Source organism: Pseudochaenichthys georgianus, chromosome 16 (genome assembly GCF_902827115.2).
Source record: "Pseudochaenichthys georgianus chromosome 16, fPseGeo1.2, whole genome shotgun sequence".
In the NCBI taxonomy this organism is placed as follows: Eukaryota; Metazoa; Chordata; class Actinopteri; order Perciformes; family Channichthyidae; genus Pseudochaenichthys; species Pseudochaenichthys georgianus.
In genome coordinates this window covers 24,285,314-24,302,510 of record NC_047518.2, presented here as the reverse complement: position 1 = coordinate 24,302,510, position 17,197 = coordinate 24,285,314, and the positions used below count along the sequence as shown (strand labels likewise).

The 17,197-nt window shown below is 43.4% G+C and overlaps 1 protein-coding gene across 4 annotated transcripts in view; it reads left to right on the top strand.

Annotated features, from left to right (window-relative positions):
- Positions 1–17,197, top strand: part of ptprub (protein tyrosine phosphatase receptor type Ub) — a 184,921-nt gene that overhangs the window by 71,238 nt on the left and 96,486 nt on the right. For all 4 annotated transcript variants that reach the window (XM_034102752.2, XM_034102751.2, XM_034102750.2 and 1 more), the window contains exon 3: positions 16,678–16,949. In XM_034102752.2, coding sequence (XP_033958643.1) covers positions 16,678–16,949 — 272 coding nt within the window. The remainder of the gene's footprint in view (positions 1–16,677; positions 16,950–17,197) is intronic.

Genomic DNA, 17,197 nt, shown 5'->3' with positions numbered 1-17,197 from the left:
GAGCGTTAAACCTCTACTAATTTATGTTTCAGCACTTGATGAAAAACAGAACATTTAAATTTGCATAAAAGCTGCACTGTCACAATGGGAGACAGTCAGTTTCCTCTTCTCTATCCATGGCAGTAGTGCTCAGGGGAGCCTCCAACTGGGATGAAGCCCTCAAGGTACTGTATGGATGCTGCAGCGAAACTAAATGGGCAGCTTTTACAGAGGAATGTGTGAAAGCCCTGTAGGCGTTAAATGTAGGGCAGCGATGGAGAGCCATATGTGTATTGTCTAGAGCCGCAATGTTGAGGTGCTCCTGAGATCTAACATATGCTCAGCGGTTAATCCAACATGAATACAATTAGATATTATGTAAATGTTAATTCATGACTGTGTCCACAAACACAATTTAATGCAAACATCTACATAATTGATTAGGTGCAAATTGTGCACAGATGCAGTTTGAGGCTTTAAAAGGCTGTCAGTAACTTGAGTAGCCTTACACCACATTGTAGTAGTTTGGAATCCCTTGTTGTAATTTGGTCAATGTAATAATCATTCATAAATATAGAAAACCTCTCTGAAGAACCAGCACCTTACCGTGGTAGAGAGGTTTGTGTGCCCTGATGAACCTGGGGGCTGTGTTGTCTGGAACCTTGTGTTCCTGGTAGGGTCTCCCATGGCAAATTGGTCTCAGGCAAGGGGCCAGACTAAGATTGGTTCAAAAGACCTCATGAAAGAAACAACAAGAAGTGAGGATACCCGGCCCGGAGGAAGCCCGGGGTCCCCTTCTGGAGCCAGGCCCAGAAGGAGGACTCGTCGGCGAGCGTCTGGTGGCCGGGCTTGCCACGGAGCCCGGCCGGGCCCAGCCCGAAAAGGCAACGTGGGCAACACCTCCGCTTCTCCGTCCCGCGGGCCCACCACCTACGGGAAACATCGATGGGGTCGGGTGCGCTGCCAGAAGGGTGGCAGTGAAAGCGGAGGGTCTCGACGGACCAGACCCGGGCGGCAGAAGCTGGCTTTGGGGACGTGGAACGTCACCTCTCTGGGGGGGAAGGAGCCGGAGCTTGTGCGGGAGGTGGAGCGGTACCAGTTGGATCTGGTTGGGCTCACCTCTACGCACAGCGTCGGCTCTGGAACCTTACTTCTGGATAGGGGTTGGACTCTATTCTTCTCCGGAGTTGCTCAAGGTGTGAGGCGCCGGGCGGGTGTGGGGATACTCACAAGTCCCCGGTTAGGTGCTTCGTTGTTGGAGTTTACCCCAGTGGACGAGAGGGTCGCCTCCCTACGCCTGCGGGTTATGGGGGGGAAAACTCTGACTGTTGTGTGTGCTTATGCACCCAACAGCAGTTCAGAGTATTCGGCCTTCTTGGAGACCCTGGAAAGAGTCCTGTATGGGGCTCCTGAAGGGGACTCCTTAGTCTTGCTGGGAGACTTCAACGCACATGTGGGCAATGATGGAGACACTTGGAGGGGCGTGATTGGGAGGAACGGCCCCCCTGATCTGAACCGGAGTGGTGGTTTGTTACTGGACTTCTGTGCTAGTCATGGATTGGCCATAACAAACACCATGTTCGAACATAAGGATGCTCATAAGTGTACGTGGTACCAGAGCACCCTAGGCAGAAGGTCCATGATCGATTTCGTTATCGTATCATCGGACCTGAGGCCGTATGTTTTGGACACTCGGGTAAAGAGAGGGGCGGAGTTGTCAACTGATCACCATCTGGTGGTGAGTTGGGTCGAGTGGCGGGGGAAGCCTCTGGATAGACCTGGTAAGCCCAAACGTGTAGTTCGGGTGAACTGGGAACGTCTGGAGGAGGCCCAAGTTCAGGAGGCCTTCAACTCACACCTCCGGCGGAGCTTTTCGGGCATTCCTGTGGAGGTTGGGGACATTGAACCAGAGTGGTCGGTGTTCAAAGCCTCTATTGCCGAAGCCGCGGTGGGGAGCTGTGGTCTCAAGGTCCTAGGTGCCTCAAGGGGCGGTAACCCTCGAACCTCCTGGTGGACACCGGTGGTCAGGGAAGCCGTCCGACTGAAGAAGGAGGCCTTCAGGGATTTGTTATCCCGGGGGACTCCCGAGGCAGTTGCAAGGTACCGACAGGCCCGAAGGGCAGCAGCCTCATCCGTGGCCGAGGCAAAGCAGCGGGTGTGGGAGAAGTTCGGAGAAGACATGGAGAAGGACTTTCGGGCGGCACCAAAGTTGTTCTGGAAAACTGTCCGACACCTCAGGAGGGGGAAGCAGGGAACCATCCAAGCTGTGTACAGTAAGGATGGGACGTTGTTGACCTCAACTGATGGAGTGTTGGGGCGTTGGAAGGAACACTTTGAGGAACTCCTGAACCCGACAACTCCGCCCTCTATGTTAGAGGCAGAGCTGGAGTATGACGGGGGATCAACACCAATCTCCCGGTGGGAGGTCACTGAGGTCGTTAAACAACTCCACAGTGGCAAAGCCCCGGGGGTGGATGAGATCCGCCCGGAAATGCTGAAGGCTCTGGGTGTTGAGGGACTGTCATGGTTGACACGTCTCATCAACGTTGCGTGGAAGTCGGAAACAGTGCCGAAGGAGTGGCAGACCGGGGTGGTGGTCCCCCTTTTCAAAAAGGGGGATCAGAGGGTGTGTGCCAATTACAGAGGCATCACACTACTCAGCCTCCCCGGGAAAGTTTACTCCAAGGTACTTGAAAGGAGGGTCAGGCCGATTGTCGAACCTCAGATTGAGGAGGAACAATGCGGATTCCGTCCTGGTCGTGGAACGACGGATCAGCTTTTTACTCTCGCAAGGATCCTGGAGGGGGCCTGGGAGTACGCTTATCCGGTCTACATGTGTTTTGTAGACTTGGAGAAGGCGTATGACCGGGTTCCCAGGGAGTTACTGTGGGAGGTGCTGCGGGAGTATGGGGTGAGGGGGTCTCTACTCAGGGCCATCCAATCTCTGTACTCCCAAAGCGAGAGCTGTGTCCGGGTCCTCGGCAGTAAGTCGGACCCATTTCCGGTGAGGGTTGGCCTCCGCCAGGGCTGCGCTTTGTCACCAATCCTGTTTGTAATATACATGGATCGGATTTCGAGGCGTAGTCGTGGGGGGGGGGGTCTGCAGTTCGGTGGACTAAGGATTGCACCACTGCTTTTTGCAGATGATGTGGTTCTGATGGCTTCATCGGTCTGCGACCTTCAGCACTCACTGGATCGGTTCGCAACCGAGTGTGAAGCGGCTGGGATGAGGATCAGCACCTCCAAATCTGAGGCCATGGTTCTCAGCAGGAAACCGATGGACTGTCCACTCCAAGTAGGGAATGAGTCCTTACCCCAAGTGAAGGAGTTCAAGTATCTCGGGGTCTTGTTCTCGAGTGAGGGAACAATGGAGCGTGAGATGGGCCGGAGAATCGGAGCAGCGGGAGCGGTATTGCAGTCGCTTTACCGCACCGTTGTGACGAAAAGGGAGCTGAGTCAGAAGGCAAAGCTCTCTGTCTACCGGGCCATTTTCGTTCCTACCCTCACCTATGGTCATGAAGGATGGGTCATGACCGAAAGAACGAGATCGCGGATACAAGCGGCCGAGATGGGTTTCCTCCGCCGGGTGGCTGGTGTCTCCCTTAGAGATAAGGTGAGAAGTTCGGTCATCAGGGAGGGACTCGGAGTTGAGCCGCTCCTCCTTCGCGTCGAAAGAAGCCAGTTGAGGTGGTTCGGGCACCTAGTTAGGATGCCACCTGGGCGCCTCCCTAGGGAGGTGTTCCAGGCACGTCCAGCTGGGAAGAGACCAAGGGGTAGACCTAGGACCAGGTGGAGGGATTATATCTCTTCGCTGGCCTGGGAGCGCCTTGGGATCCCCCAGTCAGAGCTGGTTGATGTCGCCAGGGAAAAGAAAGTTTGGGGCTCTCTGCTGGAACTGCTACCCCCGCGACCCGACCACGGATAAGCGGGAGAAGATGGATGGATGGATGGAAATATAGAAAAACTGAATTATTTTCACATCAAAAAAGAAATGTACCTTTTCTTTATATTCTTGTTCTCGGCTGCATTTAGTTGATTGCTCAGCGTTTTGTTGCTTAGCTCTCCCGTTAGTTAGTTAGAAATAATGGAATGCCTGTAAAGAAACGTTACGTTATAAATCACATTGTCTTTTTAGAGGAATACTATATTCACGTCAACAAATTAGCAAAATAGAAAATATAATCTTACTCATGTCCTATTTAAAAGCTAAAGACTACATGCAATAACGCACCAACCTTCTCCATATCTCCATGTTGATGTAAAAAAACATCACATTTTTGCTAACCCTATAAATACACAATATAACGCCTATTTGTTGAAAAATGTTCTTCAACCTAAAATAATAACAAATAATTCAGAAATAAAGAGTAGTTAATCGAGCTTTAGTAGCATGCTTTTCAAAACTTTTGAACGGCAGCTTATATCCCTGACCTAATGGAGAAAATACCCTAATGATCATAATGGATGGGGATAAAAGAAGACCTATTCACCCATATTGAGGCTTGGCACTTATCAATATTGTATTTGCTGTTATAGAAGCTCTTGGCAAATTGGCTATTGGAAGAAAGCATGTCTTTCCGTGATGTGTGATGTGTTCTCCGGGGGTGATGACTGGCTGATAAAGTGCTTCTGAGTGCTAAAGGGCGAGTTATATGGATTTCTAACACCCTGGAGCCACAGCTCAGCAGGACAACAACAAGGTCCTAGCCTCTTTCTCCACATGTTCAGAGAGTGTATTTTCTCTGTCTTCCTGTCCTTCAGAATGTTCTTGTACGTGGCAACTAAACGATGTGTAATGTCACAGCCATCCATCAGCTGCACGCTACCAAATGAGAACCAAGACGCAACAAATTATTATAGAGTGGAACAGATGCAAATCAGAAAGGTGTTTGCAGGTGACTGGGGCAATAAACATGAGCAGTATAATGCTATCTCCATGGTCTTTCAATATGTCAATTATAAACACTTCCCTTTTGATTATCCTGCAGTTAATTTATGATGCCAGTCTCAATCGGCTTAACAGAGTTTATTGCTGGCCTGGAGGGCCCTATAACATGTTCATTCTGCAGAACAGAAGTATGGGTTTGCACTTTGACCAGACTGCTAATGGAGATGCATGGCTCATTGGTGAGCAACTTTTTTTTTTCACAGACCGAATGGAGACAAAATTAATCAAGGCGTCTTGGTTATCTAGTTTGTCTGTCTGCGGCAGAGGTTATAGCCTGACGACACGGTTGATTACATTCCTGAGAAACCTTTAAGCCCCACAGGTGGTCTTATCCTGGTTTTTACTGTATGTGTTCACACACGCTGTCAGAGCACACTGTTCAACAAAATGTAGCATGCTCCTGTGCATTTCACACAAAATGTAACCATTGAAAATGTTTTGTCTAGGTCTCATTTTATATTGACTCCGAAATATTTCAAATTAAACCAAATGTTACGTGTGGATATTTTGCCATACAGTTCATGCTAATGAATCACTTATTGGACGAACAGAAAAAATGCAGTTTTGAGGGAGTCTCATGAATTTTAACAGTGAATGCATTAAAAGACACTTTTGCAATTATCCTGTTCATTTGCATTTCTGGCATTTAAAGCTGAAACAATATATTTAGGTGAGTTACTAATTACAGTCATACTGTATGGTTAAGATCTGGGCAATTATGTGAAGATTTTATTTTTGGCCTGAAGCAGAACCTCTGTCTGTCTGTCTGTGGTTCAGATGGACAGCTGGTGCGACAGAATCGCCTACGCTGGAACAGGAAGTTACATTTTTTTTTAATCTTGAGTGACTACTGTGTTGATTTGGCTTGAAGCATGCATATAAATAAGAAGTTTCACTATTTCGAAAATCCTTCTTTTAGGCAGCAGTCACCCATGCTGTGCGCAGACTGGGCAGAACTATAGTGGGTGATTTTACTGATCAGCGCACTTTAAAACACTAAGGATCTTCTTCTATCTATCTTTAGATTTCTATCTTTTCTTTTTAATGACTGATTTTAAATGCCATTTTCTTAATGTCTTTCGTTTTTTGTAAAGCACTTTGAATTGCCTTGTGTTGAAAGGTGCTATATAAATAAACTTGCCTTGCCTTGCCTAAGGAGGACCTAATCAGTGAACAACTTGGTGCAGCATTTGGAAGATCAGTTTCCATCAAGTGCTCTTTGAAAGTTTTAAAATGTAATTTACACACTCAGAATGATGACTGACTAAGGATTTCAGTACTCCTGAAATATCAGAAATACTTTGTTCCAACAATAAAAGAACAGTGTTGGAATATATTAAACTGAAGACATTGCGGATCACAGTTTCAGCCTTAACCCCAGTCACTAGGATGGCGCCTGATATCAATATTGTGGTAACAGCATTTATCTATGATATGAACACTTTTTGTTCGCAGCAATTTATGTAACCACATTTACTGTAAATATCGCTCAAACATTCCCAATATGGGACAGAAAGGCAGTGTATATTCCATGTAAACTACTTTCTGCCAATAAAACAATTGCTGTTTCTGACACGGCATTAAATAATGTGTTTGGAACTTGCATTATGTGATTACATACACACTGGCGAATACACATGTGAACATCCTACTTCCCTTCCCTCCTCTCTTTTCTTGTGTCCACTCATCCGCTTCTCTCATGGGCAAATCGGGCAGTTGATCCTGAACTGCCTGGAGGAAAATTCAAAAGGTCAAGCAGACTGTTGAGAAAATGCTCTTTTCCACTTTCTCCTCTCTCCTTGGAAAGAAGACAACAATACTTGCTGACGTGGCCTCATCTCTCTTAAATGCTGAAAGGCACAGTCTACTTTAACAATAGCACCACTTGTATTTCATTTATTTTCTGCTCGAGCATCACTCCTTGGCTGGCACCCCTACTCTCTCTCTCACGCTTCATTTCTACCTTTTGCAGTGTGCAAAATGGTCTACAGGTGATAAAGACCTGCAGAGAAACCAGTCACAGCTCTTGCTTAAAATAATAGGAACAAGTGAAGAGTATTGCTTGTTCGGAGTGTAGACAATGGAGAAATCACTTGTAAAAGGTTAAGAGTTCCCCGTGGGCGCCGCACAGTATAATTCAATACTTTCCTTTCAGTCACCTCTTGGCCTTTTTTGCATTTTAAATGAGATCTTTGGAGAACAGAAGTCAGAAAGATGAGGAGCTTGGTATCCAGTAGATGACTAAAAAATGATTAAGAATGAAGTCCATGAAAAATGATAAGAGTATGAAGTGAATGCTTTTCCATTATTTATATTTAGAAATAAATGACAGAGGAGATGTCATTTAAAATGGATCTCTGGTCAATGAGAAACACCGCAGCCAGAGGGGGTGGAAAGTTTCAAAGAACAGAAAATGTCGATACCTATTTTAGTCTGCTTAGAATATTTCAAAGTTACAAGAGATTCAAAATGCTTGATGGATGAGGGTTATAGTAATGAAAAATGATATGAATGAGCGAGAAGAAGTATGACAGAGGTGGAGCTGGGAATGATAGTGTGGGGGTGGGGGTGGGTGTTGATAATGAGACTAGGTTTTGCACTTCAGGTGGTGTGTCAGCCTTGGGAATAGGAAACCTGTCAGTCCTTCGTGCCCTCATGCAAAGCTGCTTGGCTTCTCTATTGATCCAGCTGCAATGGAGAAGACTCCTATACAGCCAACACTGATGTTCTCACTTGTCTAACATTATGATACGTGTGTGTGGGTGTGTGTGAGTGATCAGTCATTTGATCTGTTACATTAAATGCCACATTTTATATTCTGAAAATAAAGATATGCCATTTATATTTCATTTATGAGTGCTTTTGTAGCATCACAAAATTGACCCTTCGCTAAACCCCGCCTCTGAACAGTGATTGATAATGGCTTAGCAACCGTCCATAGACAAGGCGGGTCTGACTACTTATAGATTTCTCCAACCTTTCTTAGACCAAAACATATCAGTTGGCATTTCATGGCATATTTGTAACACATTTTCATACTTTTATTAGCGTAAACAATTGGTATTACTATACACTTGTCATCCATTTTGCCTGCCGGCGTCCGAGCCTACACTTAAGAATCACAATGGAAATAAGTCATTTGAGTTTATTGTTAGATCCTAAATAAACGTTTATAATGTATGCAGGTGTATCAACTGTATTTTAAAAAATCTAAATGAAATGAGATCAGTTATTAGAAAATGTCTGCTGTAAGTTTAGAGGACATTGTTGTGCTGCTTTTCTTTTTGCTTTTTAGCCTCAGATTCCCAGCAGGAACCCTGTCACTGCGTGTCATTGTGATAAGTCGATTAAGTCTGTGTGATGTGTTATTATTGCACTGTCCCTCTGTGAGATGTTCCATTAGCATGGGAACTCGTCCGTCCTCCCAACGGGTTTTCCTTTTATCAAAGCCTCCATTTATGTTTTGTTTTTTACATAACTCCAGGCTTGTCTGGAATTATTCATAAGGTCGGACAGTGAAAAAAACACATCAAATAATAACTTTATTAGTCATTTACTTTGTACAGCGATGGGCACCAAACACATTAACGTCTGGTGTTAGCAACAAGGTGCTTATGTCTGTTAGTGTGGCGTCTTCCACTGAGAGCTCTTACTGTGCTGTGAACAATTTCACTACATTATGAGGCCATTTTACATTTGCTTCTCTCAGAGGGAGGCAAAACATCAGGGGATTGACAACACTAATGTGCCTTTCAGGGAAATTGCTCGAGCTCCACATCTTTTTTTCTCTACTTATTTATTTGTTCTGAAGGTTATTGCGGACACCGCTAAATAAACAGACCGTTTGGGGACAGCAGACCATCAAAGATAGCGTCTGAAATCCCACATGACCTTTTCAGAGCAGTCAGTGGTACAGGGCAGAATGAGAACACCTGGTGAAAAGATAGGCATCAAGGCCAAGGATAGCTGGCCAGTAACGATACAGCAAGCAGCATCAGGGACGCATTTTAAACCCTAACACAGCCATTGATTCTATTAAGTTCAGACCTCTGCTCCCTCTAGTTTCTTGTGTATTTGATTACTCTGGCCTATAATGTCAGAGGAACAACGTTTTATTGGATAGGTCATACAGAAAAAAGTCGAAAAAAAATATACATTCTGTTTCACCTTTTTTTCCCCATCCTTATTAACATCTCTTCATTCCCAGTTCCCTATTTGTGACCTTACTTAATGTATCAATTCTGCGTACCCCACCTTCTGTTGTTTATCACCCTCCTTTCCCTGCTCGGTCTGTTGTGGCTTGCCACAGATAGTGTCACCTAAAGGCTGTGACCAGGGTGTAGTCCAGTGGTGCTCTTTATGAATTATGATGTGCTGGATCAGTCCTAATCTTGTTATGGATGTTCTTTCGCCCTTGGGAGAGGCACCAATGGATGGATGGACCTTTATCAGATTTCACAGTGCCTTGGAGTATAATTTATGAAAGCGGCTGTCTTGATTTGTTGGGGCCTTCATGGGAGCACTAAACACTTACGTTTGATCTGATTAGTTCTAATCCAGCATTTACATTTGAATAAAAATGTAAACTAGAGAATAAATGAACATGAAAAAACAAATAGGTGGCACAGTAGAACAAGGACAAGGGGAATAAATATGACAAATAAAAGCTAGGTGCACAGCGAACGATTTGATCTGTGCATTGAAAGGTGACCTAATACAACCAGGAGAGCCATCAGATAGAAGTGAGCTTGGTTTGTCTGAGGGCTGAGATGGAGTTTAAAACCTTAGGGTCTGTGATTGAAAAGCCGACCATTGGCAATCAGGCAATTTGTTGGAACAACCAAGAGACCTTTATCTTAGACTGCCCCAAGACTCTTGTTGGATTGACATATCTATAATGTAACGGGGAGTCTGACCATATGGAGTGTTAAAAGGTATCAGACAAATCTTAAAATAAATTCTAAAACTTACAGACAAAAAAGAAGCAAGAGTGGCAGTGATGAATAAACCAGAGATAGATTATCTACTGTCCGTTTACAGCAAAAAAACTTTAATCACAAAAAAGCCAAAACATACTTAGTGAGGCAAAAACGTGAATACAATTTAATTAGCGATATGCTTTAAAATTGTTAAATATATATGGCCTACAGTAACAGCAAAGTATTTATATCAATGACAGTGCATTTTTTAAATGAACTCTGATGATCTTCTTACACAATAGATGAATTGAACATAATGCATTTACAACTTAATCGACAGACGTCTTTATGTAAAAAAACAGTGTCAGAACTCTCCTGTGAAACAACCAGAGTTGGGAGGGTTACTTTGTAAATGTAATCAGTTACTGATTACTGATTACATGGCTCTGAAAGTAATCCGAATACAGTTACAGTTACGCGTCTTAAAAAAGTAACGTAATCGGATTACTTTTAGATTACTTTTGGATTACTTTATTTTTCCATCACAGATGGGTATGTTTTGGTGAACAGGAGACACAAAAAGCAAAAGGAAACTGAACGTGTTTTACTGTTTTAATGGCTTATCAAGAGCACAACTGAAACATAACATCTGAAACGATGTAGCAACATAATACACTTGTTGGGGATGCAGCTTGGGATGTGAGGAGTGAGGGACACGGCTTAGAACGGGCGTGTCGCCTTCTGTCCTGTGTTGGCAGGACATGAATTAAAATGTCGAACTCATTTTAAGGACATTTCGGCCAGGGGTTTAGAGCTATATTTGTTTAAGCACCGGATCGGCAAAACAGGAGAGTGTGTGCACCAGTCTGCCTTGATCTATGAATTCATGTCTGTGGAAGGAACACCTCCTTCACTTCATGAAATCTCTGCAGCACCAGGAGGCAGCGGGAGGGTTAACTCAGCCTCTGAGAAGACGAGTGTGCAGTGCCTTTCACGCACCGCCTTTCACGCACCGCCTTCCACACACACCTCTACACACACACGACTTAAACGCAGACTTTTGTTCCTCCATGTTTCGTTGTTATCGTTTCACTGAGCGGACCCGCCCCTTTTTTTTCAAACGCTCCCTTTTTTGGTCCATCTGCGGCAGTAATAGGTTTTGTGTGCTGTGATGATTCGGCTGTACCTTTAGTAATGAATATTAAATGTTGTGAGGGAATCTTTCCGCCAATAACTCCAATAAGTAATCCAAAATGTATTCACTTCAGGTGTACAAAAGTAACTGTAATCAGATTACTCGTTTTTCAAATGTAACGCGAGCTGAATACAGTTACTTTGTATTCTGATTATGTAACGCCGTTACATGTATTCCGTTACAACCCAACCCTGGAAACAACTCACAGAAATAAGGCTTAAGTGCTGATGACATACTGACAGCTACAGCCCAAGTATACATTCTTGCACCTAAGAATTATAAAGGCGGACAACTTCCAGTTGCGGGGTACTTTTCAGATAAAGCTAAGGATTCATAATTGGCAGTGAGGCGCATTACTTACTGTAGGGAAGTTCACATCAGTCACTCTGAGTCTTCACTTTAGCAAGTTGTCCGACTGCCCGGCTTCTTCTGAAGATGTTTTTCAGAATGTCCCCATCTCAAGGTAGAGATAAACTGACTGACCCTTAGGTTAACTAGTCTATCACTGAAGAAGAGTCCATGCTCTAGATTGTGAGCTTTTTCTGCTTATATCTGTTTTATATCATTGAAAAGAAATGTCCTGAGAAATATATATTATTTAGTGGGAATGCTGTTAACAGCATTCCCACTAACTGTTATTCTACGCACGAAAAGTTTATTATTCCGCCGGTATTTTGGCCCTCTTCTCCTCCCGCATTGAACATCGCAGAAACTCCGTTCAAACATCAAAACGTTCAGCTCGGTCGAGAATCGATGGCTATTACTTTTCTCATTCATAACTTTCATAATTCCACAGATACATCCCATAATACATCACATTTTTAACCATTGAAATCAATGGAGAAAATCTTCAACTTCAACAAATCTTCATGCAACTTCAACTGCTAACTGTTCATTCATACTTTCACTCAGAAACGTCATTATAACTTTAAAATGTTACACATCTTTCTGACATTATTCGTCTAAAACAACTTTTAAATCTGATCCTTACTTTTAGAGATATTTAACATTGTTCAGACCTTGTTTTAGAGGTTTTCTTCAGATTTTAACATTAACTAGAGTGCGTGATGTCACAGCTAGAGGGTAGAACATCTTGAAATGTACCTTCATATATATATTTTAAACTGCCATAATTCCCAAACCCTACATTCCTGAGACATAATTTATCATGACAAACGTAGGAAAACATCTCGTAGCTTGAAAAATGACAAATAATTAAGCAAAAATAATTAAACAAAATGCCTCTTGAGGGCATGAAGTGACACAAACGTTCAACATTCCTCCATTGAAGCCCATTGTAATTTCAGGCTGATATTTCCTCACGGCAGCAGCCGCACACCTTTAGTTAAACTGCCAAAAAGGCCACATTATTAACCCGAAACTACACAAATATTACACTTCAGATACTCAACTTCCTTGACATGCTTCACGTTTTGAAATTTCACAGATATCTGCTACGGTTCTTCCACAAAACATTCACATGTAAGAGGTTTATCTCTCATTCAGAACAATGGAAACCTTTGATCTCTGGACACCTCGTTAGTTCAAATATAAACACCTGTGTCATGGAACACGATGATGTCATCACTCCAACTGACATGCTCAGAGCAGCAGACTTCAGATAAAGGTTAATAGCCGCGTTCACACTGCGGTACTTTTCCCACAAAGGTTCATGCGAACTTAGTTCATGATCGCGTTCACACCAAAAAGAGCCGGTACTAAAAGTAGTTCATGCGAACCTTTTTACCCCCTCGAAAGTCCCTGCTAGAGAGCAGGGACTTTCGAGCGGCTCTTTTTTGAGAAAAGAGCTATATTTCTGATTGGCTGGGCGAATTGCAAACCACGCCCCGTAAAACTCCCAAAAAGTTTTGTGAAGACGCCATTTTATTATCCTCGCATTAGCATTATTAGCATTAGCATTAGCCCAGCGCAGAAACGCAGAGAGACTAACTTATGGCAACACAAAATAAAACATGGGAGCGGTGGAGATGAGGTGTCGGCGTTCTGGCGATTTACTCGGAAGGCTTCAGTAGAAGCTGCTGGGACTCCCAGCAGCTTCTACTGAAGCCAGTCCCCAACTCCGGGGACTTCCGGCCGGGGACTTTGGGCGGCAGTATACGCCGTGAAGTGGTTTTCGGCCTGCCAGTAAACCCAAAGCAGAAGAAGAAGAAGTGACGTCAGCGGCTTCATTTGCCTAATCCACCCCCAGGGACTTTTTCTGGTGTGAACGCGATATGAACTAAGTTCGCATGAAAAGTACCGCAGTGTGAACGCGGCTAATGGTACTGCCCTCAACAGCTCTTCGTCAATTATGGGGTGTCATCATCATATGCCGAAGAGAGAGAGAAGAGAGAGAGAAGAGAGAGAGAAGAGAGAGAGAAGAGAGAGAGAGAGAATTCTCCAAACAGCCCAAAACTTCACAGGTTTGGTAACAATGCAGCCATCAACGCATCTAAGCGTATTATGGGGTGTCATCAAATGCCGTTGCCATGGCGACAGACCACTCGCCATGAAACACGATGTGGCTGTAAGTCCAATCGACACGGTCCAATCGTCCCACAATCTTCACTTGTATATCACCGGTCCATGCCTCAACTGCTCTACGCCAAATCTGAGATCTCACCATATGCCGTTTCCATGGAATCCCTCGCCATAAAACGTGATGTCGCTATAACTCCTATGAAAATGTTTAAAAAGTGCTCAAACTTCACATTTGTGCTAACAGTCCAGCCGTGAAGACATCTACGGGACAGTTTTGAGATTTCTTCAAATGCCGTTACCATGGCAACACAATGCTCGCCATGAAACACGGTTTTCTCATAACTTCAGTGAAACTGCTCCAAACGCCCCAAAATGTCACAGGTTTGGTAACGATGCAGCCATGAACGCATCTAAGCGTATTATGGGGTGTCATCAAATGTCATTGCCATGGCGACATATCATTCGCCATCAAGTTAGTTCAGAAGATCTAAATTCTTCACTTTCTTCTTACACATTACATTTCAGCATAGCAGTTTAGCGTCAGCTTTTCAGCATAAAGCATTCCCACTAGCAATTTCTTCAGGAATTGCATTCTCTAGTTATAACTAGTGTTTTTTTTTTTTTTTACTATTCGTCAAACTAAACGTAAATTGTATTAAGATGTAAACTTGGACTATGGGAATATTTCCTTATTGTCTTTCATTGTACTAAACAATTGTTCAATCAATCAAAAATAGTTGCTGCAACATACAGTGTATATGGAAACAAATCCAAACAATTCCTTGAAATGAAGAATTAAAAGGCATCTTAATTATAACCTCATTCAAGAAATTGAGTGAATAATTGCTCTATAGGAATAAATCAAATAAATGATGATCAACACTCACGTGTTTGTTATGTATTTATTACGCATTTCACCTGATAGATCAATTTGTTGGCTCGAGAGGCCAGACTTTGCCAAATGACCTGCAAAAATGATGCATATTTTCTATATTCCTCATCAGCTTTATTGGAAGAGAATCTAGGTCAATTTTTAAAAGACATACAACATTCAAATATAAATAAAAAAAGGCAGTTATACAAATGTTTCCACAGAGGTGACTGGTATCGTACAGTACTGAGACACGGATTGAATATTGAATGGGCTGCCATGGGTTTTCTCACAGTAGATCAGGACTACTACAAAGAATGTATTCAGGACCTTATTACATTTGCCACAATGTTTAATTCATTGACATTTTAATTTATATACATCGTAAGCATTCACTTGCAGAGCCTTATTAAGTGTGTGACTTCCCCAATCTCCCATGTGAATCTCAGAAGAGGTTCGAGGTGGCGTAATGGCTGTTTCATGTGTCCCTACATTATAGTAACTTGCCAAGTCAACAGAAAGCTAATGATGTCTATTTATAAAGGAAGGGGCACCCATCCAGGATATAACCAGCGGTAAGGACAGTACTGCCGAAGACCTTCAGCCCTTTGCTATTATTTTACGAGTCCCCTGTGGCCCTGGAAGGTGCAGGAGAGGAGACGGATTCTGAAAGATCTAATTAAGCAAAGCCAAATTAGAGTCGAGATCCTCAGCCCTGGACAGGACACAAATCAGGTGCAGTTGACATTGTGCCGCAGGGCAATGGGGCGTTGAGGCGGCTACTCTAGCCTCCAGATAATGACTGCCTCTACCTCACCCTGCTCCTCAGCTTAACTTTCTTTATAGCCCGGGGTTAAGGGGTGTGAATCTCTCTCTCATGGTAAACATTAGCCTGTGAATGTACGCGTTTTGTCTTGTTTGCTCTTAAAGAGGTAATTAGTGTTTTCTAAGTAGTAGAGATGGTGAAAACTAAGATAACTCAATCAGGTGTCTTGTTCTACACCAAGTCAATGGAGTGGAAGAAAAAAGGCTATTTTTCTCTGTGCCTGAAGAGCAAACAAAAGTTCTTATACAGTAACTCCTCATGGATTTGGATGTGGAAGTAAATAATGTATCTGTCTGGCAACTCAGCATGGGCATGCTATTCCATTTGAGTGGAGAATAAATGTCTTCAGGACACCTGTGTCTTGTTTCTCGGGCTTGTTTCTGACTGAGAACAGAAAGACCTTGGACTACATAGACAACTGGCTTGGTTATGTGAGTACACAGGAAGGTCTCCCAACATTGTTGTGCTAATCACGTTAGCGGGCACAGACTCAAGGCGGGACAGATGCTAGACAAAGGGCAATAGGGTTATCTTGTCCTGATTAGAGGGGCTTTGGGGGGTTTGGCGAATCTCATTTCCTACCTCAGCGTCACCTTGCGGAGGGAAAACTGCTATCAGGTCTTTTTTGTCCCTTAGTCTGCTTTTCCTTCCATCTCTCAGGTGTGTCACTCTTTAGTAGTGTCGTAGCCAGCACAGATTGTGTGTTTTGAGTCACACACATTTATTTTCCTGTTATCAACCGCCTACACATATAACAATGAGTTGCAGGAGAACATTTTCATTTTTTCTCCTTGTGGATTCACACTGCTTAGAGATGTTAAAAGCGGATTTGTTCCTTTGTGAGATGTTTTACTTGTTCTTATAAGTCTGCTTAACACAAATCCCTCAGTGGCTCGTGTACAAACCTCCACAACTTATCTTTAAATCTAGTAACAGTTGAAAAACCTTTGCATTAGACATTTTCATGCTGATAATGTGGTTTAAAAGGCTTTAGGCAAAACTTTATTTAGAGAGACGGAACTTGCTTTCTGATGTTTGGTAGAAAAGGAATTCTTGATTCAGTATTCAATCTGTCTTGATATAATACTTCTGGCAATTCAGCTGCTTTGTAACTTTTTACTTTCCTTTCACAACTTCTGTTTTTGACGCTTTTATGACAGTCAGTGTAAAAGCCTATTATTTAATTTAATGATTTAAGATGTTAAAATATCGCCCTATATTAGCTGACACCTCCCAGTTAAAATAAACATACAGAGGAAATGTTTCAAAACCAATCTCCCTGACCTTCATTTTTCAGATAATTCCTTTTTTTTCTGAAGCTGGCTAAGTATGCAAAGAAAAAGAAATGTCAACATGCATGCCAATGTTAACATATGGCAGAAGTGATAAACTGTTGCATTATCTCCCATAATAATGGAAAACTAAAAATATCTGCCGCATTTCTTCTGCTCCTTCCAGGATCCTACATGCTGGTGAACTCCTCCCAGCATGCCGTGGGTCATCGTGCTCAGCTGATGCTGCAGACGCTGAGTGAAAATGACACGCACTGCGTCCAGTTCAGCTACTTCCTGTACAGCCGCGATGGCCACAGTCCAGGGGGCATGCGGGCGTATGTCCGAGTGAACGGGGGTCCGCTCGGCAGTTCGGTGTGGAACACGTCGGGGTCTCACGCTAAGCAGTGGCACCAGGTGGAGCTGGCTGTCAGCACCTTCTGGCCGAATGAATACCAGGTACAAACTCATAATCATAACAGTGATGACTAATTTATCTGTGATTTTATGAGAAGCTGAACAGTTGAGAGAGGATTGGTGAATCAGATTTGCAGACCCACATCTTGTGCAGTTGAAAAACAGCACACAGTTAGACTCTGTTGATCACCACTCATTTTTAGCCTCGAGGCATATCTGGTGTTAATTACTTGCATTTGCAATTTAATTAGCATTGATTCCCCTGTGAATGGAGCCAGCATTAGTGCTCG